General features: G+C 41.4%; 1 protein-coding gene across 1 annotated transcript in view; it reads left to right on the plus strand.

Moving 5' to 3' along the window:
- The first annotated feature begins 10,845 nt into the window (after positions 1-10,845).
- Positions 10,846-15,518, plus strand: part of LOC104627779 (ras-related protein Rab-3B-like) — a 46,200-nt gene continuing 41,527 nt past the window's right edge. The window contains exon 1 of the mRNA XM_010296151.1: positions 10,846-11,073. Coding sequence (XP_010294453.1) covers positions 10,846-11,073 — 228 coding nt within the window. The remainder of the gene's footprint in view (positions 11,074-15,518) is intronic.

The following is a 15,518-nucleotide window of genomic DNA, read 5'->3' on the forward strand; positions in this document are numbered from 1 at the left end:
GCGCGCCGTGAAAGGCCGACCCGCGGAGCGACGGGGTGGGGGGAGGACGTAACGGCATTTACATCTCTTAAAATACGTATTTATCAGCAATGAGGGGTGATATAATACTGCTTTATGTTCCAAATATCCGAGCCGGCGGGGGGAGGCTGGTCACCGGGGCCTTCCCGACTGTTTTCCCGCTGGTGTGTAACCTTTGTCAGCTCCTGTCACCCTGGGCAGTGGTTTTCTGCTCAGGGAGTTGCAGCACTTAAACACAAAAACTGTACGGCAGTGAAACGAACTGCCGGGAAATGCGGGATTTCGTTTTTGTTGCTGCTGCCCTTTGAAGGGGAGAGACCTGCTGCTGCCGGACTGCGTGGCTTCGCTCAGCGTTCGCTGCAGAACACCCACCCGCCGATCTGCTGTTTCGCCATACAGGTGGAAGAACGGACTTGCAGGCTGTGTGTACATCCATGCTGCCCTATAGCAGTAGGCAGCGAGCCCGTTACACAAAGCCAAACAGATCAATCATTCTAATTTCATGTAAAAAAAAAAAAAGCGTAAGCTGTCTGATTTTTCCTGTTTGCGCTGTACAAAATACATGTGGTCTTTTTGCCATGTTCCAAGACGATGCCTTTTTTTTTCCCCCCCAGTGTTTTCTTGGTACGTGTTAGCAGCAAGGCAGTGTTGTCTGACGTGCACAGTAACACCCTGCTGCGGGATCGCAGGCAGTATTGCTAACACCGGCACAAGCGTTTCCAGCTTTTTGCCTCCCAAAGTTGTCTCCAGGCTGTCCTTTCCTTCTTACGGCATGAGCGGTGGTGTGTTTGTGCAGTGCATCAGGTTGATCTGACCTAAATTAAGACTAACCTGACCAAAAAAAACCAGGAGGGTGTTTAATTTTAACCTGAATTTTCCGTTGGCCTGAGACAATATAAGGCTGTGGCCTCAGAAGTTTGATTCATGTTTCTGTGCACTTTCTTGGTGGCAAACCCACTTTGTTCCTCGTCACTCGCTCCTGACCCAATGCTGCGCTCTCAGTTGTGCTAGTAACAGTTTGTGGGGCTTCACAGTAGCCTGGAATAGCTCTGGGTTCAAATAAACCTCGTCTTTTAAGTGGGGATTTTTTCCTCCCTCTCCCTCCCAAGATAAAAATGTTAGACTTGATCTCTCTATTTGAATTTGTACCCATATCATGGGAACACTGGTATAGTGGATACAAGATTGAAGCCATATGCTGCCCTATGTAAGCGTAAAACTGAAAAGCTTTTGTCTTCTGCTATTTGTGCTTGCTATCCTGGAAGTTGTTGTATGTGCATTTACTGAAACGTTGGTGTGATCACTGCCTTCAGGACTGTTTTATCAGGACAATTTGTAGCATGAGTCAGAAGACAGGCAAATAAACCAATCTTTAAATCAAGCTTCATTTGCAGTTTTGGCAAAACTGTGCTGCCCTCTTTGCAGATCTGACAGATTTTTGGGTAGCAAATTGAGAAGACTTACTAGCTTTAGGTTTTAATAGCAGTAGTTCTTGCTACATCTAGGTGTAGCAAAGCAATACATGTAGTATTCATTAGCATCCTAGTTGTCATTGCCATGTAATAGTCATGTTAGTTGACTTGTGTGTGTTTCAGATGGTTTTTCCTACTTTCATTTTCACACGATTGGATGCAGCCCCAGATCAAAATGAGCAGGCCACAGCATCACATTTCAGGGTCTTGCATCATGCTGGCTGGTGGCAGCAGCAGAGAAGGGCACTCATGTCCACTTAACCCTCCCCAGTAAGTCCATGTTGGTTCTCTGTTACTAGTTCAACCTGAGGAAGTAGTTCTTTCTGAGGCTCTTCTCAACGGCTAATATTGAGAAATGTCCTGAACTTGTAATTTCAGCTATGCTTCTTGCTGTAAAAATGTGTCTTGTGCTTAAAGTTCTGCAGTATTTAGTTAGCTCTTGTAAATGTGTGCTTAGCTTACTGCAGCATGGTAGTATTTGATCTTTGACATAAGCCATCAGACTTATGTTTGGAAGTATTAGCTAATTAAAACATGGGAATTGCAAGAGCGCTTGTTTTAATCCCAGTTAGAAGGTGGCTTACTTCACATCATGGAGAACATCATAGCACAGAGAAACGAAATAACTTGTTCATCACAGATTTTCTGCTTGAAGGAGGAGGAGAAAAGGCAGCAAATTAAGCTTCCCCTGCACTGCAGAGGCATCCTGAGCTGTCCCTGTTTCTGTGTGGTTCTGGTTTACAGGTGGTTACTACAAGACAATACCAGTCTCCAGTCACCTGATTTGGTCAGGACAGCAGATTGCCTTTGCCTATACATGAAAGCTTTTAGACCTGCTGATGCAGAAAAATCTGTCTCTTACTTGTGCAGTGTGGAGGGGTGTCTACCTGAATCTGCACATGGCCTGACTCCAGCTCTGCGTAGTATAAATTCCCTCATGTACCTGAACTTGTCTTACCTTCCACCACCGTGGGTGGGCATGGTCATGGGTTCTTCTGTGGGGAGCTGTATCGCAGCGCAGAATGTAGCTGTGTCCTGCCTTGCAGCTGGGGAAGGATCAGCAAGGAGTTAAATGTGTCATGCAGCAGAGTTGGTCCAAGTTCGTCTTGTGTTTTGTTCCGAGTGCTTTTACGTCGCTGTGCTACTTCAGTGTATTCAGCAGCGAGCTATTCAGAAGTATTTCACTATTGCCAGTTCATTCTCGGAGGAACCGAGGCAGAACTGCAGTGCTGGAGAGCCGATGAGAAGGGGACTGAAGTCCGTTATCTCGGCTATCGCTGCAATGTTTGTAGCAGGAAGCAAGGGCTGTAATGGTGGTGAGTTTTGTAATAGCCATCAACCTTTTCAGCTCGCACTGTTATCTGGAGACGGGGCTGGATTCAGGGTCAGCCTCAGCTAGCGGTTCGGTAGGTCTAGAAATCAGCTGGAGTCTGGGGTTCCCAAACTCAATGGAATATTCAGGGAATTGCGGAAATCTCTGTGTCCGCACTTTAGGGCGTAAGGAGGATGTAAATCTCTTGTTCCCTGCATCCTTTGGGAGAGAGCTGAGCTGGGCTTGGTTAGCTCCCCTTTAGAAGGGGAGATCTTTGTACTCTAAAAACTTTCCTCTGTATCTTCTGGAGTAGTGTTTGCCAACAGGCGTGGAACTATGTGATGATAAAAGAGCCGCAATGAAAATACTCATAGAAGAGAGTAAAAAATGTGGGAACTTTTATTTCTTTACATTTTTTGCCATTGTAAAATTAGAGTGACTAAATCCTCCTTCCTGAGAGTTTTGTCATGGCTCTAAAATGAATTTAAGGATGTTGAACAGTATGCAGGAAATGGGAGAGGCATGGCTCCGGACATGAGAGACATTTGGCTTGAGGAAATCTTTCTAACAACAGTCCCAGCCTGAACCCTAACAAAATGTAGTTGTAAAGTTAGAGAGTTGATGAGAAAGGAGTGATATCCGCAGGTTCTTGACTTTTGTTCCACACCCAGAAAATTCTTAGAAGACTTTTTAAAGCCTGTGTTCCCAAATTTGAATGGGTAATAATAAATAACCACCTACAGTGTTTAGAGGTTTTTATCCTTCATGCATATATTGAACTCATTTGTAACATGTGAATTCTGGACCAAATTCACTACAAGCATCTTCTTGCAAAGACTTCTGGACTCATTAATGAATAAATTTTAGTTTTCACTATAAAGATGAGGGGCTCACATTTTTAAAGTAAGAAACATAGACTTAATTTTCTTTCTGTTTACACTGTTGAATTATTTTTGTTCTAGATCTATCAATTAAGTTATTTGGATGATTCCTCAAAATCAAGTTCTGGACAGTACTGAAGTGCGAGCCAGAGGCTGTCCCAGGGAGCAACTGTTGCAGAGGGCAGGGGTGTGAGAACAGGAGGAAACGTAACTGATACTGAAAAATGTGCAATACTTTGGGCAAGAGCAAGGTGCCGTCTTGTTGCCAAGTGAGGCGATTGTCAATTGTGTGGATCGTGAGAAAGGATTTGTCCTTGTTTGATCCAAATTCTGACCTGGAATAGGTGGCTGCAGCTTGTTATTTACATAAGGTTCGAGTTTGTCCACGTGTATTGGCAGTCTCCACAGGGCAAGATAATGTAAGTCAAGATGACAAATGGTGATTTGCCCTTGTTTACTGGAGAGGAAATGCACCGGAGACAAAGTTGGCCTTTAGATTATATTAGTCATGAAAAAGAGGACTAAATTCTGTTATGTTTTTCTGCTCTGAATCTGGAATAACTATTACTTTAAGGTAATAATTTTTATATAGATGTGCTGTAAGGGGGGTTGCAGACATTTCCACATCCTATTGTAATTTGCCTTTGCAGCACAGTAGACTTTGACCCAGGTTTCGTGCAAAACATCAATGTATACAGATGTATTTCAGCTGCTCCTTGGTTCCTTTTAGTTTGCTGCCTTTCTGCAGGAAAGGTGTAATGATTCCTATCTGAGGTTTTGCATCCACTTGTAGGATTTATCTGGATTATTATTATTAATAAATATAGATAATGTCCCTTTAATAAATTTTGAACTGATGGCTCCAAATATCTGCTGTTATCTTAATATCTGTCACTAACTCAAGTGCTGTTTCTGTTCTCTTTGTATGCTACAAGGCTTTCCCCTTTACCTTCAGTGAAGGAAGTTCGGACCCTTACGCAGCAGTGTGTTCACAGTCTAACCTGCCTACCCATTAGTCTCTTACATAATATTCTCATTATCCATCTGTATCCTAAACATTGTAATCCTTTTGCTTCTACATCGCAGGTTCAACACTGTGACCACTCTCTTGATTCATATACTCACAGCAAAGCCTCCATCTGTCTCATGGATTATAGATCTAAATTGGTAACTATCACTTGCTTGCAATATTTATTAGCAGTTATGTTAATTGCTCCTAGTATGTTTTCTGCTTCTGACAAATCTCCCTTGTAGTACTAGCATTTGTATAAGACTCCGTAAGGTCACAGCCTTATTGCCTTTATGAGCTTTATTCTTAGGACAGCAGACATTGGCTGTAAAAAAAGAAATTAAAAACCCATTACTTGATAGAAATCTAATTCAGGATTTAATTTAATTCCTGAAAAAGAAAAAAAAGAAAAAAGAATTTTTCAGATGACAGAGCGCATAAAGGAGTAAGTTTTTATAATAGAGAATCGATGTAGCTGTGTAGCTTGTGAACTAGAATATTTTTAATGTAGATGCGCTTCGTAAGACTTTTGGGGGGGAGGGGGAACCTACAAGGTATTAACCATTTTGAAAAGGAGTTACGCTGCATGTCAGTGAAGTCTCTTATGGATTACTGCTAAGCTGTAAATATCATGAATGAAAGAATCTTTTGGTTTAGCAACTTTTTTGTTCCTTCCCTACCACATAACTTACAGAATAATTTCCACATTTCTTTTAGCATCTTTAGAGCTACCTACAATGCTCCTGTCTTACATTTCTGTAAAAGCCTTGGCAGATGTGTGATCTATTTGACTTTAGCACTATATATTAACTTTAGTGCGATATAAGTGTGTGTTGGTTTTGTTTTTTTTTTTACTTCTACCTTTTATTTAGCCTCATTATTTCTGCTTTTATTACATGAGTGTGTCTAGTAATCTCTTTTCTTCTTTCCACACTCCTCAGTGCCTATGGGTAGCCAGGAGGCTAACAGGTACAGCTGTGTTTGTGAGTGTGCTCCTTCTCTTGTTGCCTGCTGTTACCACTTACTCCTCCTAAACTGATAGTTGTTAACTCCTTTCTCGGTTTTTCTCTGTTGGCTGGTCTTGAGCATCTTGGACATCTTGACATCCTGGTCTTGGACATCAGGAACAATAAAATGGAATTAGGAAAAAGGAAGTTTTGACTCTGAAATAAAGGCATGGTTTAACACTGCTAGCTCTGTAAGGCAGTAAACTAGTAAGTCAGGAGAAACAGAGGCTCAGTTGCTGAACACACAGTCCGAGGCTGGACCCAGCCTGAAGTAGCATGCTGTCATAAGGTCTTTGACTCTAAGAGAGGGGCGGTTTCACCCCCATCTTCTCATCTGCCTAATGAGAGAAACGTATGTGCTAGCGGATGATGAAGAAACAGTTGAACAGTCATATTTAAATTGCTGCTGGTCCTATAGAACACAAAACCTATGTAGTAAATTTCAGTTCTGGCTTTAAAAATAAAGCAGTGACAAATATTACTAGTTTTTACTCTTAGAAATGCACAGAACTTGTAATATACAGAATATATAGGTTCATAACAAGTTGAAATTGCAGATATATCTTCCTGTGTAGTTTGAAGTATAAGTTCCATCAGTGTGACCGTGTTTCCTGGTTAACTGAGGTGACTAACAGCAGACAAGGAGACCCTTTTCCAAAGGCAATTCAGACAGTTTCTCGCAATGTTGTGAGAGAGTGGGAGTTGGGACAGTGAACAGACCCATGTGGTTGCTAATACAGAGATGCCTAAACTTCCAAGATAATGATCAGATTTCTTGTTTCTTGTCTGTGAGTGGATAGAGAAGAACAGCCCTCTCTTAGTTTGTAGCCAAAATGGTAAAGACTGGAAACACTTGAATTCAATGTTAGTTTTTTTATGGAAATGAATGGATGGCAAGATATACCAGTTAATTTCTAGCCAACACCATCAGCCTTGGACAGTTCATGTACTGCTTTTCACTGAAGTTGGCTGCAGGCAGTAAATACTGCAGAACTGGGGCAGCGGTGACCACTTTTAGTGATTCGTAAGAGCAGTAACATGTTGATGGTTCCTGTTGCAATACAAAACAGCTTGATTCTTCACCATGATGTTGGTCACAAATTAAAGAGAACAGCTGTGTGGAGCCATCTATATGACACATTTCAGTGAATGCTGAAGGCAATGAAGACTGGTTTTCCATGGAGGTGTCTTATGATGATAGGCTTATTTTTTTTTTTAACTTCATTAGACCAAAATAGAAAATAAAGGCAGGAGAGACATCTTGACTGAGGAATGCATTCTTTGGTGGCTAATAAACTCTGATTAAGATTTTACTGCTTTAGAGCATTTGTAGCATCCTCTTCCTATGTGGTTTCTCTGCCTAATAAAAGGCAAGGTCACACTGGAGGCTTTTGCCTCAATGGAGAAATAATAAGGTATCTCGTAGCTGCGTAACTTCTCCCAAAACTAGCTGGAAGTGGATGTGTTTGAGACCTTGTTCCCATTGCTCAAGCATATGGGGAAAACAGGTTGTCAATATTAGCATGCTCTTAGCTACAAAGAAGGGAGATACCCAGGCAAAGAACTAAAAGATGCAAGGTCTCATACTGAAGTGTTCTCAAGGATAATTTGGTTGGCAGCTTTTTCTTCCCCTGTGTAATGGGTGTTCGGTAATGCAGCTAAATCTTTCCCATAGAGGTATTTTCTTGAGGATTATTCCAAGGCAGTCAAAAAGGAAACAGTCAGGAGCCTCCCTTTTGCATTCCACTTGCCAGTCGTATTTGACTTGGTCTTCTGTAACAAAACCCTAGTGAGTCTGCCCGTGCTTGTAAAACAGCAGAGATGCTGCTGTGTTTGGAGCCACCCTAAGCAAGGAGCACGTGTAGCTGTGCACCTGGAGAGCACGGGGTCACGCTGCCAACTAAACGTCCTTTTGCCAAGGAGGGGATAAAATCCTCTGGGAGCGATGGCTGTGCCAGCTGTTCCGATGAGTTGGATGGGAGCTGCCCGACGCCTGTGCGTCGTTGCCTTTTCCTTCCGCTGGTGATGCTGAATCTCCACCAGGTGTGGAGGGCCTGCAGGAGAGGTGATTTTGTGGACCTTTTTCTCAGTAGCATAGCAACCTCCATCGTTTCCCACTGCTTGGTCCTCTCCCCTTGGCTCCCTCAGCTGTGCTGGATCAGGAACTGAACCAACTTTAAAAACAGCCCTGGAAAACAGGAGAAGTTGTAGGAGGATTTATTTTTAACTGGGATCTCTCTGTTCTCTGAAGCAGCTGTCCGTGTTGTCCTCAGGACTGGCATAACTAGGGAGCACTTGGAGCAGGGGTGGGACAACAAGTGGGGAAGAGGAAGGGAGGAGAAGATCTGTGGGGTTCCTGGCTTCAGGATTCAAGCACAAATTCAGGGACAGCCCTGCGAACGCTTTCAGCCCAAACGCCGGTGGAGCGCAGCTTCAGTAAATGATCTGCAATCAGAGGAGTAGTCAGTAATTGCTACTAGAGTGCTTTCAGTTTCACCCTATCGACCAGAGGAGGGGAAGGGAAAAAGTAAAATTTAAGCACAGGGGTGGAATTTTCTTTGAAATTTGTGTGCTCCGACGCTGCCTCTAATGATCCAAGGAGCTAGCCTGCAGCATCTTCAGCGTAGCGGAGCGGCACGCGCAGGCCAGCGAGTGTTGTGCTTCTATGACAACAGCCCCGCGTTCTGTGCAAGTATCATTTGATCTTATTTTCTGCATTGTGCTTCTAACAAAGCTGCTCTAGCTGGCCGCATTCCGTAATTGCTTTTTTAACTGAGATCTGAAAGTCATGTCTGTAGCCAGGTACGCTTTTGATCATAGCCGTCTGGGGGGGGTTAATAGAAGCAGCAGCGTTTCATTTAAAAGATCAGCTTGGAGTGTGCAGATGGATTCTGCAAAGGCAGGGTTCGAAAGAAGATATTGATTCTTGTACGATTAGTGGAATACTTCTTTGTTAAAAGTCTGCCTCTGAATCTTTAAATGACCAGGCTTCAAGTGATGAGGGCATCTGTTTTTTTTCAAGCCTCTGTGAGGGGAATGGAGTAGAGATTTTAATTTTTTTTTTCTTCTTTAGTAAGTGTACATGTGTTCCCAGGGGCATTTGTGGAAGTTACGTATGTTCATGAGGAAGATAAATTACTCAAATAGAGAGCTTCTTACTGTCTTCCCAGATTGATGATGGTACAAATCAACTAATCATCTGGATTCATAATTTTTGCAGCTGAGATTTCTAACATTTGAAGTGGGCAGTGAGAGCATTGGCCTGTGTGTTTGTAAGTCAGATGAATATTGAATTCTTCATTTTAGAAATTCCTGTTAAGAACCACAAGGCATGAGTAGAAGAGCCCTTTTCTGATACACTGGTGAGAAAAAAAATTTGTGCTTGGTTTTTCTGGAGTGCTTGCAAAGGACTGTAGTCTTACTGAAGAGCAGCTGAAGTTCAGAAGAGTGTGTATCACAATTGTGTTGTATCCTACAGAGAATCACTTATGGGAAGCATTTTACTGCATTCAGTGCAGCTGTTGACTATTGAGCCAGATAAAGTCCTTCAGAAACTGTCCTTGTTAATGCAGCCTGAATGAAATGTCTGCTGCACCAGCCCTTTTCTGTGTGAGGAAGTTGCATGTGTTTAGTTGGAGATAAACCGTCATGCATGTTTTAGTGAAGTTTTAACTAAGTTGGTTTTGGTTTGTTTCACCCCTGTTGGGAATTTAAATGAAATTTTCATCACAGTTTAAATTGCCTTTGGATAGCATTTTGGTTTATAGCTGTTTAACTACAGTGAGGTTTGAACTGTTTTGGTTTGGTTTTTTTCAGTGATTGAAGTCCTGTGTGCAGGTGAGACTTGCTAAGAAGTAAAGTATTTGGGCACATGGTGAGAGTAGACATTGGTGGGAGTTTTGTTCCCAAAGATGCCCACGAATCTGAGTTGAGAGGAATAATAATTTCTTTCTCTGGATGCCGGGGGAAGAAGAGACTGGTCTCCACTCAGTGCTTTCTGACACTGGACACAGGTAGCACGTGTCCTGCTTTGGTGGATGAGTAGCTGCTAATCAGACCTGTGCTGTCATTGCCCCAGTTTGCACAACGCCCGGAGTGGTTATAAGGAGCCGAGAGCTTTGCTTGTTTGATGTGGGGTAGATTTTTGAAACAGCATTACAGATGAAAAGTGTGGTATATCTGTTAAAAGGTAAAGCTTCCTTTTTCCCCTTTCTAGTAATTTGGTCTGTGTAGTTGTCTTCCACTTGGTACAGAGATGAAAAGGCAGGGGCTTGCCTTCTCCCACGGAGTGTCTGAGCTGCTTCTGTTAAAGCAGCCAGGGCTGCTCAGTGAGTTCCACCCGTCTTGATAGATCCGACTCTGCAGTTGTTTTTAGGTTCCTGAATCCAGTTCAGGGTCACAAGAGGAGGGATTTCTGAGACCCCACTAACGTCCCCAACTCTCACGTCTCCCATAATCAAAAGGGATAATTTGTCCATTCCAAATGCCACCCACAGCCCCACTGAGCCCTCATGTTTTATGCAGGTGCTGTTTATTTTAATTGCTGTCTTGAAAGTAGATAGGTGTTGCATGGATTCAAAGTTTTCAGCTGAAATTCCTGGTGTTTCATCTTCTCCCATTGCCTTTTTTTTTTTCTCTAAATATTGAGGACAGAACTTTTCTAGGGATAAAATGGTGGTGGTGCATGTACTAGAAATGTAGATTTTTCCCTAGTAGTCCCAAGTTTATGTGCCTTGTCACTGCTTAATGAATTGCATAGCTGGATGCACTGTCCAAGGTTTTAGTTCTTGGTGCAGTACTCCAGTTTATTGGAGCAACAGAAGTGGCACCCTGCCACAGGAGTAAGGAATGCTGTTTCCCCACGAGTATTTGAACAATCTGCAATAGCCATCTGTTATTCTTTTAAACACAAAGCAGTGCAACAGGTGTATTTCCTGGGCTTGGAAATCTTTCCAGTACAAGTGGATAATAGGAATTTAAAGCCAAGATTTAAAAGAAGATTTCGTGTTCCTCTTTATTCAGCAGATAAAGTGATAATGATATTAGGAAGAAGAGAGATAAGCTAAACATATGGTACGCAGTTAAGGAAAACAAATGCTGAACTGCTCTTAAATCTGTTCTTTTTCAATGTTTGTCATTTTCTTAGATGGCTTCAGTAACAGATGCCAGATACAGGCAGAAAGACACTTCAGATCAAAATTTTGATTACATGTTCAAACTCCTGATCATTGGCAACAGCAGCGTGGGTAAAACATCCTTCCTCTTCAGATACGCTGATGACACTTTCACGCCAGCCTTCGTTAGCACAGTAGGAATTGACTTCAAAGTGAAAACAGTTTATAGGAATGACAAGCGGGTGAAACTGCAGATTTGGGTAAGTGCCAGCATTTTCAAAAACGCTTTATATTAATCCCACCAAAGATACAGTGGTAAAAAAAATAGCTTGTTTGGAAACAGATTTTTGGATTAATATAGATTTTGATTGTTCATATGTTTTATGTGGCTGTGTCATATGTATCCCTGCAGCATGGCTGGGTACCTGCTCTTTGCATTGCTGTCTCACTCAACTGGTGAGACTCCTGATACGGCCTTAAGCAGTGGCTCTATGTTCTTAGGAGTCAGTGTACTATGAAACTGCAACAAACCCGAAGCAGGTCTGGAGCCCTTTACTAGCGCTTTTTGAGTGAGCACTAGCAGGTGAAGTTCAGTGAGCGCTTAATGAGTGAACTCTAGGCATAGCTTCTACTATCAGCTTATGTCCTCCACGTAAGATACTTGTGTCTTCCTGCAACTCATGTGCCTGCTCAGCAGCGCCAAGCCAGCTCACTTCATCCATCCAGGACTCCTCAGGGGGAAGACAGAGGTATGCTTCAAACCATCTCTGCTGACACGACCTCTTGCTAAATCAAATGGGAAGAGAACTTGTGCAGGTAAGCTGGAGGCTCCCTCCTCAGTCATGGGACCTCTTCAGCCTTTTTGAATTAAAGCATCCTAACCCAGTTAAAAATAGTTCCTGAGCTGCAGAGTAGAGGACCAAGGCCAAGCAATTTTCAGTAGCTCATGATGTTCCTTTTTATGGAAAGCAACTGTTTTCTTTTACTCTACTTGCTGGCAAGTGACTTAAACCCTACAGTGCAAATGCAATTTACCCTGATGGTGCTTAACCCCTCTGTGTCCCAGTGAATTACTTGGCATGTTTAAGAAAACTAGGCTCAGATTGCTGTGTTTTAAAGTACCATGGGGCTCCAGGTGGAATTCCAGTTTGCAAGATTCTTCTCTTCTGCTTTGCGTAGAAATAAAATATCTCAAGTAGAAGATATGAGGTCAATATTCTCTTAAACAATTTCAAAGGAGTTAGCTCACTAACTCAAAGGGGCTGTCTGCGTAGTGGTTTCTCCCACAAGTTAAGCTTAATGTTCAGGCTTGAAGATGAGTTGAAACTGTATACCATTTCTACCCAAATCCTGCCCTAGCTACAAGTGTAATTTTCTAGTTGACCTATATATACTTGATGTATAATTAGTCTTTAATTATTGCATTTAAATGTAATATTATAGTAATCACATTGTTTTTTGTGATTTATTGTGATGATCTTGAATAGTCACATAGTTGCAATAAAATAGAATCTAAAATGAGGAGTTTTTTTCTTCTTTTTACTGCGACAGTAGGATTAATTTTATTTCTGTGTTGCTGGGTACAAGGTACAACAAATTATTTCATAGAAGATCCTTTCTGTGTTGCAAAACTCTGGCATGAAACTGATTTAATTTTGGGTTTAGGTAATAAGAATGTTTGGACTTCAGGCCCCATAAGCAACTAAAGACAATTTCCATCCAGTTTGTCTTTCTTAATATCAGAACATGAAATTCACTAATAAGTTGAGTAAAAGCAAGACAGAAAACACCATGAAATATTTGGGATTTTTGCAGAGATTCTGGGATTAAAATGAATTAAGCAATTTTAATTAAATCTGTTTGAAGGCTTTGGGGGAAAAAAGTTTTAATAACCTTAAACTTCTTATGGAAAAAGATGCTGGGTGGATTCCTCAGAGGAATGGCTATCTATAGGACATTTAATATTGGAGTTACCAACAACACTGTTGATTTAAAATCTATTCTCAATAAAAGGCTCATGTAAGTGTTTGACAGCTTCCAAAGTGACTTGTGCTCTTTTCTTCTCTCTTTCTGTGCTCCTTGCATGGATCCCCGATGTGAGTCATGATTTAAGGACCTTAACAAAAATGTTAAGTGTGTACCTCTAGAAAAAGCACAGTATTTGAACTTCTTTACCTCCTGCCTGTCCTGAGACTAAACTTTTAATTTCAATGTATTCTTCAGGGTACATGTAGTAGTAGTGGGGGCCATTAGCATACCAGAACTATGTGTTCCTGTGTGTAGGAAGGAAGAGTTTTCTTAACAACTTGTCTTCTAATCGCTTTTTAAAATTATTTAGAGCTGCTATTGATTTTCTGTGAGTGTGGGACCCTGCAGCTCCATTGAACACTTTACTTTACTTACAACTTCCTGGTTATGTTGACATTTTAAAAAATTATGCTCCCTTTAAGCTTGATGTTAAGTCTTACCTGAATCAGAATTAATGTGAAACTAAGCAAAGGAGGAAAAGGCACAAGTGTTTAAATTAACGACTTCAAATGTCTTTATAAAATCCATAGAGGAGCACTTCTAGGAACCTCTAATGTTCTCCGCTCTGTGGAGCCAGGTCCCTTTCAGTTCATGGGTGCTTGTGGAGCTCTTAAGTGTCTGCAGCTGTGGCAGACTGGAGGTGCTCAAGAGCTGTGCACAACTAACCTGGTTTTGTGTCCTACAAATCTCAAGGCAGGGGGGAGGTTACTACTGCTCTGCTGTTATCCAGAGAGATCAGTGATCAGTGGGACTTTATGACTTGGGCCTGTGTTGAACAGCAGGGCAGAATATTTGGGTGTAGGACCCCAGCTACAAAATTTCTCCTTGGGTTTTCTTAAAGCCAAGAAAAATTAACACTGCTTCAAGTGCCAAGCAGCTGCATGTAAAGACTAACAGCATGTTGCTGTCTCTGTAAAAGGTCTTGCTGGCCTGTCTCGTGGTTAATATCCCCACTAGAAATTGATGAGCATTTTTAAGCTAGAGATCTGGCTTTTGTGTTTGTGCTGAGTCTGAGGAAGTCCGTATTTTGTGAATCAAGATTTGACAAGCTGTCAAATGTACTGATCAAAAGAGACTGCTGCTCTGTTTAATTTTGATGTCCTTAGTGGGCCTCTTGATTTGTTGACATTAACACCTCAATCACCCAAGCTGGTATTTTAATAAGAGTCCTATCAGTTGTGCTAGTGAGCTAGCAGTTTGGGAAATGATCTGCTTTGAAAAGGCTTGAAAGGAGTACCTCTTGAGTTTGGGAGGAATGGGACATAGCAAAGATATTCATGGTGTTTTTAAGGTAGAATGGTGGTTCTGCAGCTAGAGAGCAAAATAGTAAAATGGTCTGGAGAGGGGTTATGTGAATTAATGTTTTGTAGTTGTGGGGTTTTTTTTTTTGTTTGTTTGTTTTTTTTTTAAAGAAGTCCAAGATCAGTTGAATGTGTGTTAATTTCAAGTCTTTTCTGTCTTGTTTAGGAATGGTGGCTTTGTGTAAATAGAATAAATTACCTTTTCTGAGAAAGTTCATTTTGTAGTTGGATGAGACTGGGCAATTTAAACATCTCTCATTTAAAACATTACTTACCTAAATATAGTCATATATATCATGTGGATATTCTAATATCTACATAGATGTAATTCTCAGATTAGATTTGTTTTTTAATTATTACAGATGGCAGTGCCATATTTTCATATAAAGTATCTCCCTTATGATATATTTGTAAGGAGCCAATTTATAATCTCTGTCTGCATTTGGGAGGTACATGTGGATTATTTCTTTCTTGACCAACAATTTTGTATTCTCAGAGTTGCTAATTACTGATTACTAAAGGAAAGCTATTTATTTTCAGCAAGTTATGTTTTTTATTACAAATAAATCCCAAAGGTAACTTTATTATATACTTAGCAAATGCACACAGTTAATACTCAATGCAGTGTGCAGGTTGCTTAGCAGCTGGAGAGGCCACTTTGACCAGATCCAGATGGAAGCAGGGTGAATGAATAAAAGTGATTTGGGTATTAGGTGAGAGCAAGGTGAGATTTCTCCCCCCCCATCCTTCCTGCGCATTTGTGTCTGGTGGTGGTAATGGTAACAGCAGAACTCTTGAGCAACGTAGAATTGAGGTTAACTGCTGCGGGGCAAACTCTGGTCCTTTGTGCTGGCCCAGTCTAGGTTAATTCCACGAACTCTTTGGATAGTAACACAAATCTACTGATGGAAAATCATCGGCAGTGTTTACCCCAAAACACCTGCACGCCACAACACTTTGCACACCACGCAATACGTGATTTGTGTGAGGAATTTAACTACACTTCCATTATACTCTGGTATAGTACCCTACACAGTGGAGTCTCTTTTGTTGCATGTACTACATATACAACATAAACATGTATGTGATTAATAATAAAAATAACTAAATACAGGGTTTGGCAGCTGATGTTATGCTTGAAACTACTTTCAACCCCCTTTTAAAGGCAAATAGAAGTTAAATTTAACTTCAGGTTAAAAGGCAAAAAGGATGTGATGTTCAGACGGAGCCAGCATATTTAGGCTGCAGTATGAATTTTCTTTTAAGGTGCTGCTTATCAGATTTAAACTGCTAGGATGAGTATAGCTTCTTCTTTCCTATTAACAAAAATGTTTCCATGGCTTAACTGCTGAAACCTGCAGGGGTTTGAGATTAGT

Source organism: Phaethon lepturus, unplaced genomic scaffold, assembly GCF_000687285.1.
Source record: "Phaethon lepturus isolate BGI_N335 unplaced genomic scaffold, ASM68728v1 scaffold12581, whole genome shotgun sequence".
NCBI lineage: Eukaryota > Metazoa > Chordata > Aves > Phaethontiformes > Phaethontidae > Phaethon > Phaethon lepturus.